This window comes from Amphibalanus amphitrite, unplaced genomic scaffold (assembly GCF_019059575.1).
Source record: "Amphibalanus amphitrite isolate SeventyFive unplaced genomic scaffold, NRLGWU_Aamphi_draft 000999F_arrow, whole genome shotgun sequence".
Taxonomy (NCBI): domain Eukaryota; kingdom Metazoa; phylum Arthropoda; class Thecostraca; order Balanomorpha; family Balanidae; genus Amphibalanus; species Amphibalanus amphitrite.
This window is the reverse complement of record NW_024882493.1, coordinates 27,508-40,243: the sequence shown is the minus strand read 5'-3', so window position 1 is coordinate 40,243 and position 12,736 is coordinate 27,508. Positions and strand designations below refer to the sequence as shown.

At 52.6% G+C, this 12,736-nt stretch overlaps 1 protein-coding gene across 1 annotated transcript; it reads right to left on the bottom strand.

Annotated features, from left to right (window-relative positions):
- Positions 1-5,902: 5,902 nt before the first annotated feature.
- Positions 5,903-12,101, bottom strand: LOC122369019. Its single transcript, XM_043343377.1, has 8 exons — positions 12,076-12,101; positions 11,232-11,850; positions 10,835-10,974; positions 10,413-10,533; positions 9,997-10,113; positions 9,686-9,824; positions 7,199-7,248; positions 5,903-5,916 (listed from the first exon to the last, which is right to left on the bottom strand). Exons 1-8 carry the CDS (start codon positions 12,076-12,078, stop codon positions 5,903-5,905), a joined length of 1,203 nt encoding a protein of 400 aa, XP_043199312.1. The 5' UTR covers positions 12,079-12,101.
- Positions 12,102-12,736: the final 635 nt, after the last annotated feature.

Here is a 12,736-nt window from a genome sequence, read left to right as displayed (position 1 = left end):
CTCGCATTTCGTTTGCATTTCATATATTCACCCAAATTTAATTGATAGCCCCCGAAATTCCCTCCGATAGTGTTAGGCGTCTTACAAACCAGGGTCTCTGTAGTGTATCGAGTACCTAGTGCATCGGGTGTCCGAGGCTCGGCATCGGGCCCCCGGTAATACGAGTGTGAGGCGGCCGCACCCTGCTCGGCTCCAGTCAGAGCCAGCAGTCGAGAGGCTCCGCCCGGCCGCACAGCACGACAGTGCCTTAGTGTTTTGCACCGCGAGTTTGTGAGAACACATCGGAACCCGGAGACGGCGGTGAACACTACATCTGGCGACGAGGATGAGATCCTGAATACTACCGACGATGAACGTCGAGGGGGTGTCGCCGCCAACTCCGTTCCTGGCGAGACCAGGAAAACCAGCACTGCCCTGGAGTGACTGGATTTTCAGTTTCCACAACTACCTGACTGCCCTGGGAGGTGAGGCCTACAGCACGGAGAGGAAGACGGCTCTCCTTCTGCACTGTGTCGGCGCCGAGGCGCAACGGGTGTACCGTACCCTACCGGTCCAGCCGAGGAGAGAAGACGAAGACGAGTTCCATGCGGCTGAGCGGCAGCTCGCCGAGTTTTATGAACCTCAGGTCAACGTGATCGCGGAGCGGTTCTTCTTCCGGCAGCGACGGCAAGAGTCGCACGAGCCGACGGCCGACTACGTGGCGGCGCTGCGCCGCCTGGCAGTAAACTGCTCGTTTGGACAAATGACAGACGCAATGATACGTGACCAAGTCGTGGAAGCAACAGTGCATCCGATTCTCCGCGAGCGTTTTCTGCAGGATAAGGGCCTGACCCTGGACCGCGTTCTGGAGATCGCCGAGGCATTCGAGCGATCCCGACGCGAGGCGACCGCCATGGCCGGGCCGGCGCGGCCCGCCGCCGACGGAGCGCAGTCACTGCATCAGATATCTGACGCTCGTCAGCGCCGCAGGCGCCGGCCCTGGCGACCCGCCCGGCGGCAAGACGACCGCCGCCCCGCCCCTGCCCAGTTGCATGCCGACCGTCGCCCCGGACCTGCCCAGCTGCAACCGGACACGTGCCCCAGCTGCGGTCGGCGCCAGCACAATGAGCGCGGTCGGTGTCCCGCTACCGGGGCCACGTGCAGGCAGTGTGGGCGGACGGGTCACTTTGCCGTGGTCTGCTGGTCTGGTGAACGGAACGACGACAGAAGGTGTCACGAGCTGACTGTTCTCTGCTGCGCCGTACCAAATACCGATAAGATGATGTGCGAAGTACAGATGGAGGTACCAGGTATCACGCAGACCGTGAATCTGCAAGTTGACACGGGTGCCACGGTGTCCGCTTTAGGACTCGGCATCGCCAGACGTCTCTTCAAAGGCAGTCGTCTCAATAGAACGTCTGCTCGTCTGTTCGGTTTTGGTCGACACCAGCTTCAAGTGCTTGGCACGCTGCCAGCGCTGGTGACCTACCGTGGACGGCGAGCCAACACAGAGTTCTTCATCATAGATTCCGACGGTGAAGAAGCCGTCATGGGACTGGACCTGCTGAAGCAGTTGGACGTAAACCTGCACCCCGCGAGTGGGGCAATCGATCCGCTGGCGGTCACTGGGAGCGCAGAAGTCCCGGAACCGCCACCGTCTCAGCCCGACCCTGGCGAGATATGCTCACTGACAATGGTCCGTGGCCACCCCGAAGAAGCGGACCTGCATGAAGACAGCTCCGCTGAAGAAGAGGTGATCGCTCTTCTGACAGATGAAGAGAGCGTGCTGACCGAGCAAGACGTCCGCACCGCGTCAGCTGCTGATCCTGAGCTGCAGCAGCTGCGTCATCAGATCAAGCGCGGCTGGCCGAGCAGCGCCAAGGCCTGCCCGGTTGAAGTCCAGCCGTACTTCAAGATGAGACACGAGTTGTGGGTGCGCAACGACGACGTCATCCTGAGAGGAGCCCAACAAGTTGTTGTGCCCGTTCAGCTCCGCCGCAGATACCTGGAGCTGGCGCACAGCGCGCACGACGGAATCGTCCGCATGAAACAGGCGCTGCGGAATCTGGCGTGGTGGCCCGGCATCAACCGTGAGGTGGAGGAGCTGTGCCGAAGTTGCGAGCGCTGCCAGCACAGCGACGCAGTCCTCTCCCAGCGCGCACGCCCTGCGCCCATGCAGCCAGTCGACCTGCCGGACCGCGCCTGGTCGAAACTGGGCATGGATATCGTTGGTCCAATCAACGGAGCACCAGCGACTGCCCGTTACGCCATCACTCTGATTGACTACAGAAGCAAATGGGCGGAAGTCTGCCTGACGTCATCGACTGAGACTGAAGACGTCATCAAGTTCTTGTCAACTGTGTGGGCCAAAGAGGGCTATCCTGACGAGATCGTGACGGACAATGGGCCCCAGTTCACGAGCAGGGAGTTCACTGCGTATCTGGCCGCCCGAGGGGTGAAGCACACCAAATCGTCCGTCTACTGGCCTAGAGGCAACTCCGCCGTAGAGCGCTTCAACAAAACGTTCAAGTCGTGGATCACAGACTGTCCACCAGCAGCGTTCATTGACGAGGTACGCAAGAGCCTGGCGGTGTATCGAGCCACCCCACACACCACAACTGGGAAGTCACCGTCAGAGCTCCTGCATGGACGACAGATGAGGCTGAACCTGCCTGTCATTCAGCCGTCAACACCAGGAGCCGACAGTGTGGCGTCTCGAGTTCGACGCCGACAGCAGTCCAACAAGAGGTCCTACGACCGCCGCCGTGGCGTGACGACGCCGCGCATCACTGAGGGCGACTACGTCTGCGTGAGACGGCAGGGACACCGCTCGAAGACGTCCTGTCGGTTCACGTCTCCGGTGCGAGTCACTGGGCGCGTCGGTCCCGCAACGTACCGTCTGGCTGACGGCCGGACCTGGAACGCCGCCCATCTGGCCCGTCTCCCATACGCGCCGGCGTCTCCCTCAGCATCTCCCCCCGCTGGGCCCGGCGACACCACGTCGACCGCCACGACTTCCGAGGCCGACGCCGCTGGCCCGCTGACATCGCTCGCCGCTGCTTCTCGCCCGTCGACCGAGACAGCTTGCGAGCCGTCGCCGGACGCCGCCGATGTGAGCGTGCAGCGTCCCAGGCGAAGCGACCGTGCCTGTAGACGACCGGACTACTACGTGTCGCAGTGATGCTGTTCCTTTTTTTTGCGAGAGGGGGGAATGTGTAGTGTATCGAGTACCTAGTGCATCGGGTGTCCGAGGCTCGGCATCGGGCCCCCGGTAATACGAGTGTGAGGCGGCCGCACCCTGCTCGGCTCCAGTCAGAGCCAGCAGTCGAGAGGCTCCGCCCGGCCGCACAGCACGACAGTGCCTTAGTGTTTTGCACCGCGAGTTTGTGAGAACACATCGGAACCCGGAGACGGCGGTGGACACTACAGTCTCCCCGGCGAGATAAATGTCTCTTTCCGAAATCCATATGCATGCTCCGCTAACCGGCGACTAAGATACTTATCGCAGGGCCGTCCAGAATAATTGCACAAATATCCACCCTGCTAATTTATGGGATTCACTACACGTCCGATAGACTTATGGTACACATATACGCGATTTACATCCGACTTATCTCTCTATCCGGGAGAGATTACCTATGCCCTCTTCCGGTCCGCGTGTAACACCTCCGTTCACGACCCAGGGACCACCGTTCATATCCTGGAACTCTCCTCAGGAACTCTCCTTAAACCCTGGGATTTACTTTCAAGGCCTTACGTGTCCTGGAGTACATCGTTACCTCCCCTGAGGCTGTCCAGTACCGATTAAGGTACCCTTACAAAATAAGTATGAGGACTTATTCGGGACACTACAGCTTGCCTTATCCGCCCTTTGGGTGACTCACCCCTGACCTTCGGCTTCTTACCTTTGGCATAGCTTACTCTCCACTGCACGTGCCAATCTTCCCCTTCCCCCTGCCGTAGAAACCTCTCACTGCCTCGTTACCCAGTATTACCTAAGCGGGAAATCTAACAGTAGCCGGTACCACTGGCGGAAAACGTGCATATGCCCTGCGTACGTGACGGTGTGTCCCTCTTATTATTCCGGTCTGGACGTGTGTTTAGATAAGTGCATCTGTGTCTCATACGGTCATGCTGGTAAACATTACGCCATAGGAGACGGGCAAACAAGCCGTCTGCGCCTCACAATGCCCTGTGCCAATATTGGTGGAGTAATTATTGGCGCTAACTCGTAAGAACGCGAATAACAGAAACACATTATTTATCCAACCTAATCGTAATCTCAAGTCCTAATTGCTGCTGCACGCGTGAACCTAATCATCAGTTCTCGTATACAATCCTAGCAGGCCTTGAACTGCTCTTGATTTAATCAGATGATCTAGAACCAATAAGTACGTACCGATCAATCGTCTGGTTGTGATCCACCGTATCATATTAAATTACTGAATGCTCAAACGGAAATGACTCCTTGAAAACTCGTTCGATAGCTTCTGATGGACTACTACTTGTCTATACAAATTATCTTTATAGAGCGCCAGAATATTGTCATAGGGGTCCCTAGCCTTTCATAGAAAATATAATTTAAATCATCCTATTAGCAGTAAACAATGCACATCAAACGAAGTGCAGTCCTAAATATCAAATAGCATGTCATATTTTAAAATTATGCATGAACTGTTTACGTTCTTATCCTGTTGCAACTTTCACAACTAACCATGCTCCTATACAATGACCTTCACCTACCGCACGCGCCCCAATTACGGTTAGCCCACTGCCCTACTGTGGCTGCTGCTCCACTCCCGACGCTGCTCTCATGTGCCATCTAGCGGCGCACGGTCCCGCGTCGCGAACGACGATTACCACGGCTGCCGGCCGGCGCCGCGTCGACAGTCGACAGTTGTCAAGGCCGCGCCGCGATGGGCGCGTCATCACTCGCGGTGCAGTACTGGTGTGTGCGGTCTCTTCGGGCCGGGTAGATTCAACGAATGTGTCAGTGAGTGTGAATCTGGTAAAATATCGCTGCAATATCTCCCTGTTCGACATCTCATCAGCTCCATTCCACGTAAGTTTTTTTTTTAATTAAATTCCCGTCCCATTTAATCGTTCCCAACAAAGATGGTCTTTTCTATTATTTATTCTACAAAAGCACAACGATCGGTACCTATATTAGTCGCATATTAGTTTTAATCACAAACAATTCTACATCTACCTATTACTCGACATTTCGCAACTACAATGACGCAAAGTACAAGGACCATCTAAAGTCGCAAAGCGTCAGACCGTCGACCTCGAACCACTACTCTCAACTCTGCACCTAAGTAACAGAAGAAATTCCGCCGTAAGCTCAAGCATTCGCATCTGTCGAAAATCATAACTCATAGCCATACTCATAGATCGATTGCATGAATCAGTCGCCACCTTAAACATTTCATTCCTTTTGAAACGTATTTACCTGTTCTATAATTGACTTCGACTTCGCAATTAATTCCTACAGGAATATTACCAATGATTTCGCAATGCAACTTTTAGTGAGTACAGCATGAATCTATACCCTTAATTTCACAAACTTCCCAACCTCAAATCTTAATTGCACCTGACTACCCCGATAATAAATCAACGAACCAGCTTGGCCAAACACAAAGACATATTCATTATTCAATGCTGACATGCATCATGTCATCAATCTCAACGTTCGTGACAATGAGCTGCTTATTCAAATTTTAGCATCTCGCTCTCGGCCTAATCGCGATGTATTTCGCACTCCAACTGACAATAACGTATTTACTGGCGGCTCTGACATGACCTCACAATTCAGATCCTAATATGCTACTAGGGTGTCTGGACCAATAAGTTCAAAGTAATTTAGGTTTTCCAATTCCAATTGAGAGTGCATTTTATGGCAACCGAAAATGTTTGGCAGTCGTCACGGCACGGCAGCTGGGCAGAGGGGGAAGGGGCAAGGATCAGGGATTGAGCAGACTTTTCAACAGCACTCACATTCTGGAGTTCCTCTGCGCTCGAACTGAAGAGACTTCTCGCGGGTGACCCCGGACTGACGGCGGCTCCCAGATGGCGTCTCCGGCTCCGGCTGCAGACTGTGACTCTCGGCTGCTCGACTGTGATTCTCTGGTTGGGTGGTGCACCCTTTTATAGCTTGGGGGGAGGGGGTGACTGCCACGCCCTTGCGCCGTCATCTTCCTCTGCCTTCCTCTTGTGGGTGGGCCCGTAAGATGGCGCCCTCTGTCCTGTTTAGTCACCTTGCTCCTCTGTGTCTGCAATTTTTGGCCGTCGAATCATCTTCGTGTTGAGTGCTTTATCATCTTAGTAGTCGCTGGCATAAACCAATCCCCGAAAGGTTGGTGATTTTCGAGTTTTAATTTTGATTCTTAAATTTCATTTTATTCAAACTTTTGTTTCCTTCCGTTTCGTCTGCCGGCAACGCCCCTTGTGACGTCACTCTTGCTCCGCCCACTGACGTCATCTTGGTTGGGAGGGTCGGTAGAACAGCGCCTTCTGTCCGCGGTGGGGACGTCCTGAACTACGTTTGTTTCGGACAACAGCGCTTTCTGTCCGCAGTGGAGACGTCCTGAACTACGTCTGTTTCGGAAGCTGTCTGCTAAGTTTAGCAGATTCCGTTGCAGTGAGACGCACTGTTGTGCTACCATGGCTACGTGAGACCCAATGTGCTACGTGCCTTAAGCCTGCGCGTGGTGTCACAGTGTGCCGACGTTTGCTTGTAGCTTCAGCTGCTTTGTAATGACTACCAATGACTCATCCTGATGTGACTGTCTTCAGAGGTGCTTGTCTTAATTGGAGTTTAATGGCGGCCCGTTCTGTGCGGACAGTGAGAAATGATTGGGGAGGGTGGACCTGGGGACGGGTGGGAGGAGGAAGGGAATAATGACAAGGGAGGGAAGCGTGCGGCAGCGCTCTGCTCAGCTGCGCGTCACCGGGCCGACCGTGCCGAAAAGATACTACGTTAGATGGTCAAGATGTAGCGTGCTACATTTCCATTTATGATACCTTTTTGGAGGCAGTCTCGCTCGTCGTCGCCTTCTGTGCAGTCGGCAAACCCGTCACAGAGCTGGGTCCGATCCACACAGCCACCGGCCGGCCGACATCTGTGACACAGACACACATACTGTAACTGACGTCACAGAGCTGGGTCCGATCCACACAGCCGCCGGCCGGCCGACATCTGTGACACATACACACATACTGACGTCACAGAGCTGAGACCTGTCCACACAGCCACCGGCCGGCCGACATCTGCGGCAGACACACATACTGACGTCACAGAGCTGAGAACAGTCCACTCAGCCCCAGCCAGCCGACATCTGTGACACAGGGACTGACGTCACAGAGGTACGTAATGTCTCACAGACACATACTAACGACATAGACACAGGGACTGACGTCACAGAGGTACGTAATGTCACACAGACACATACTAACGACATAGACACAGGGACTGACGTCACAGAGGTACGTAATGTCACACAGACACATACTAACGACATAGACACAGGTACTGATGTCACACAGGTACGTAATGTCACACAGACACATACTAACGACATAGACACAGGTACTGATGTCACAGAGGTACGTAATGTCACACAGACACATACTAACGACATAGACACAGGGACTGACGTCACAGAGGTACGTAATGTCACACAGACACATACTTACGACATAGACACAGGGACTGACGTCACAGAGGTACGTAATGTCACACAGACACATACTAACGACATAGACACAGGGACTGACGTCACAGAGGTACGTAATGTCACACAGACACAACCTACTAACGACATAGACACAGGGACTGACGTCACAGAGGTACGTAATGTCACACAGACACATACTAACGACATAGACACAGGGACTGACGTCACAGAGGTACATAATGTCACACAGACACAACCTACTAACGACATAGACACAGGTACTGATGTCACAGAGGTACGTAATGTCACACAGACACATACTAACGACATAGACACAGGGACTGACGTCACAGAGGTACGTAATGTCACACAGACACATACTAACGACATAGACACAGGGACTGACGTCACAGAGGTACGTAATGTCACAGACGTCACAGAGGTACGTAATGTCACACAGACACATACTAACGACATAGACACAGGTACTGACATCACAGAGGTACGTACTGTCACACAGACACATACTAACGACATAGACACAGGGACTGACGTCACAGAGGTACGTAATGTCACACAGACACATACTAACGACATAGACACAGGGACTGACGTCACAGAGATACGTAATGTCACACAGACACATACTAACGACATAGACACAGGGACTGACGTCACAGAGGTACGTTATGTCACACAGACACATACTAACGACATAGACACAGGGACTGACGTCACAGAGGTACGTAATGTCACACAGACACATACTAACGACATAGACACAGGGACTGACGTCACAGAGGTACGTAATGTCACACAGACACATACTAACGACATAGACACAGGGACTTACGTCACATAGGTACGTAATGTCACACAGACACAACCTACTAACGACATAGACGCAGGGACTGATGTCACAGAGGTACGTACTGTCACACAGACACATACTAACGACATAGACACAGGTACTGATGTCACAGAGGTACGTAATGTCACACAGACACATACTAACGACATAGACACAGGGACTGACGTCACAGAGGTACGTAATGTCACACAGACACATACTAACGACATAGACAGACGTCACAGAGGTACGTAATGTCACACAGACACATACTAACGACATAGACACAGGGACTGACGTCACAGAGGTACGTAATGTCACACAGACACATACTAACGACATAGACACAGAGACTGACGTCACAGAGGTACGTAATGTCACACAGACACATACTAACGACATAGACACAGGGACTGACGTCACAGAGGTACGTAATGTCACACAGACACATACTAACGACATAGACACAGAGACTGACGTCACAGAGGTACATAATGTCACACAGACACAACCTACTAACGACATAGACGCAGGGACTGATGTCACAGAGGTACGTACTGTCACACAGACACATACTAACGACATAGACACAGGTACTGATGTCACAGAGGTACGTACTGTCACACAGACACATACTAACGACATAGACACAGGTACTGATGTCACAGAGGTACGTACTGTCACACAGACACATACTAACGACATAGACACAGGTACTGACGACACAGACACACATACTGACGTCACAGACACACATACTGACGTCACAGAGCTGAGACATATCCAGAGCCCCCGACCGGCCGACATCTGTGACACAGACTGAGGTCAGACTTCAGAGACACATAGACTGACTTCACAGACTTAGACTGGCGCCATAAACACAACGTGGCGTCTGATTGACCCACAGACACACATACTGACGTCACATACTTAGATTGACGTCATAAGATACAACATGGCGTCTGATAGACCCACAGACACACATACTGACGTCACAAGCACACATCCTGGCATCGCAGACACACATACTGACGTCATAGACCGCAAAGCTGCTTAAAGCTAGTAATTAACCTCCCCGCCGCGTTTATTCAGCATTTCGAAAGAAATGCAAGCCATGAACCGAGCGCCGCCTATACGACAGCCACTCTGGCCACCCGTCACCGTCACGCTGTGGTCGCACCTGTACTGGAGCGGCGAGCAGCCGTCACAGCCGAGCTCGTCACTGTCGTCGTCACACTGCGGCGTACCGTCACACCGCCACTCGGCCGGCAGACAGGACGTCTGGTCGGCGCACGCGAACTCGGAGAGCACGCAACCGTCTGCAGAAGGGAGCCAAAATAAATGTTCATAAACGTGAGAAAATCAACAAAAGTGAAATAAACTTTACCCATAGTTGTAGCGGAAATATAATAAAAGTAAACGTCTTAATTATTGAACAGTCCATGACGCGTCACGCTGTCACTTGTTGAGTTCATTATACAACGATTATACCTGCGGCTGATGAGTAGCAGACGCTCGGGTCGGTGGAGTCTGGCATCAGACTGCAGTTGAAGGCGCGATTCCTGCTCAGACTGGAAGGGATCGCAGCACCGCAGCTGGACACTATGTCTGTCCGAAGGTATAGAGGAGCGGTGATCGAGGTCAGTTGGCGGTAACCAATAGTTAATCGGTAGGTACCGAGGTACTCGTATCTGTCTTCTGTATAGGTAATTGGCCTGAACGAGAAATGCATACTTTTTATTTCTCTATTATCATGGTAAGTGTTTAGGGGACATGAATGTGTAGTAGATACCATGCTCTTCAGATAAACTGCGCAAGCTAGTTTATCTTATGGTTCGAAACTTATACGTCAGATTAGCCGGCTGACATTATTCTCTCCAGAACACACGTTCCGATCACGATCTCACCCTGGCAGAAGTGTCGGCACGGCGGCAGGACGTGCGGCGTCGGCCGGCTAACACACTGGGGCTCCATGGCGGCACACACGTACTCGGCTGCCAATGGACTGCAGCCGCTCTCCGAAATCGCCTGGAAAACACCACCGAAACGTCAATAATAAGCCAAACACATATCCCAGCGAAACCATAACGAGCATAGAATACAAGCACTTGAACTATATCGTTCTGAAATGCCAAGCATTTTATCGATACCAAACCAATAGACACCTATATGACATGAGAATTAGGCAAAGATGCAAAACAAAAATTGTACCTATCAGGCTATCACCTTATCGCATTGTTAGAAGAAAAAAAAAAATACAGCACACCTTCCTGTGCAGCTGATAAACGGGTGAGGTTGAAGCTTTCAACACCATCTCCCCATAGCTGACCTCAAAGAAGACGAGATTATCGACCAGTTCCTGGTCGGAGGAGGCGCCGGCGAAGTTTGGCAGCGACGTGGTCCGGTAGGGGAGCCGGCCGTCGCAGAATCTTAGTCTGCTTACCGTGCACTGGTCGACCAGGTTTGTCTCTGGGGACGACAGCGAAACGGTGCCCCGTGGTTGAGAAGGTTGAAAGTAAACATAACAACGACTTTTGTTTACACCAAATAAGGCATATAGAGAGAAGTGGCATCAACATGTTAAACGTTTAAAGTATTATTCGATTGGTTTGGGTATTAGGTACATTGAAAGCGGGTGTAAACTGTAAATACAGGTTATTAGACAAAAAACGTTTAAACGTTAAAACCCCTAAAGCGTTTCAACGTCATGAGAGAAAACCACTCACGTGATTTGAATCCATCCGAGCTACCGTTTTCGTTTTTGGACACGTCACTTTGCTCCTTCTGTGACTCAGCGTTATCCTTCAGGGAAACTAAATGAGAAGGACTCGATTTGGGATCCAAAGAACCCTCGTCAGGACTCTTCTGTTTCCCAGCACCTTTCGGTTCTGGATGGATTTCTTGTGACTTAGGCTGATTTATGACAGGCTGGCTGTCCCTTTGACTTGCTCTTCCATCTTGATCCTGTCGAGACCTCGGCTCATCTTCCACTGGCTGTCGAGTCGTACCGCTCACTGGTCTCTGACTCAGCTCCCGACTCTGCTGCTGAGCCACCTGTGACCGCTGTTGACTCCTTTTCGACCCAACACCCTGTCCACTCGGAATCTGTGAGAGTCTCCGACTCGGCGCCGACTGGGGCTGCTGACTTGCACCACGACTCTGACTCCGGGACACCTGCTGACTCGGTCGTCGTCTCGACTCGAGTCTGCGCGTGGAGTCACTGGCTCTCTCCGGTCCCGAGTCGGAGTCGGTGGAGGGTGCTGCGGCAGCCGGGTGGACCAGTCGGGAGAGGCCGTCCCTGGCCAGAGAGGCCAGAGTGCTGCCCGCCAGCATACCGGCCAGTGTCTGAAACAGAATCGGTAGGACGTCATGCTCTTGTAGAATGTAAGGGACGCCAAGCAAAAAAAAAAAAAATGTCAAGGAAATAATTCGCACATCACATCGCTGGCCCGCTGCGTAGGACACCTAGTTACATAAACGGAAAACAGCAGCTCCATTTTTTTGCGACAATTGATGTGATCAAATGGTAAAAGCAGATTGGCAGAGGGAAGCAAGAGGAAGAGTCCTTACCATTGGAGGTGACTGCGCCCCTTCGCTATCTGCTGTTGCTTGTGAGGTTGCCGTCGCTGCTGCTGGTGGTGATGCTGGAGTTGGTGCCGCCGTACCGGATCCTGCCCTGTCGGGTCCGACGATTCCGGAGCTGGAGGGATGTGTCGTGCTACCTGTGACCTTCACACCGCTGCGACTCTCGGCGGTCCTCACAGGAGCTCCACCTCCCCGATTGGAACTGGTCCGTCTGGCTATCCCATCTGAAGGAGTAGGACTTAGTTTCACGACGTCCGTTGACACCCGAGCGCCGCGAAAGGCTGAGCCCGTTCTGAAGATTCCCGACGACTGGGTGACGAGCACGCTGGACTTCTTTGCAACGGAGGAGACACCGTCGCGGACAAGACTTGCTCGAGACCTCACAGGGGACGATGCGTCAGAGGGCGGGGTCCCTCGCTGCGCAGATTGTCGCCTCTGTGAAGTTCCGCTGATATCTTGTTGTGACGGGTTTGCCTGTTTCGGCATTGGTTTTGTTGGACTTGCTGCTTCAGGAGGAGACGCAGGCGAAGAGCTTTGAGATGATCGTCTCTGAGACACGGTACTAGAAGTCTGACCGAGCGAGGACCTTCTTCTAGTGGTAGCGCTGCTTACTTGCCCTAGAGAGGATCTCCTTCTTGAAACGTTA

Excerpts from the sequence above, each read along its gene's own strand:
- LOC122369019 (XM_043343377.1), bottom strand. Across the intron at positions 10,534-10,834 it reads ATAATCTCGTCTTCTTTGAG|GCGATTTCGGAGAGCGGCTG; the intron begins GTCAGCTATGGG and ends GGTGTTTTCCAG. Across the intron at positions 10,114-10,412 it reads GTGCCGACACTTCTGCCAGG|ACATAGTGTCCAGCTGCGGT; the intron begins GTGAGATCGTGA and ends ACCTTCGGACAG.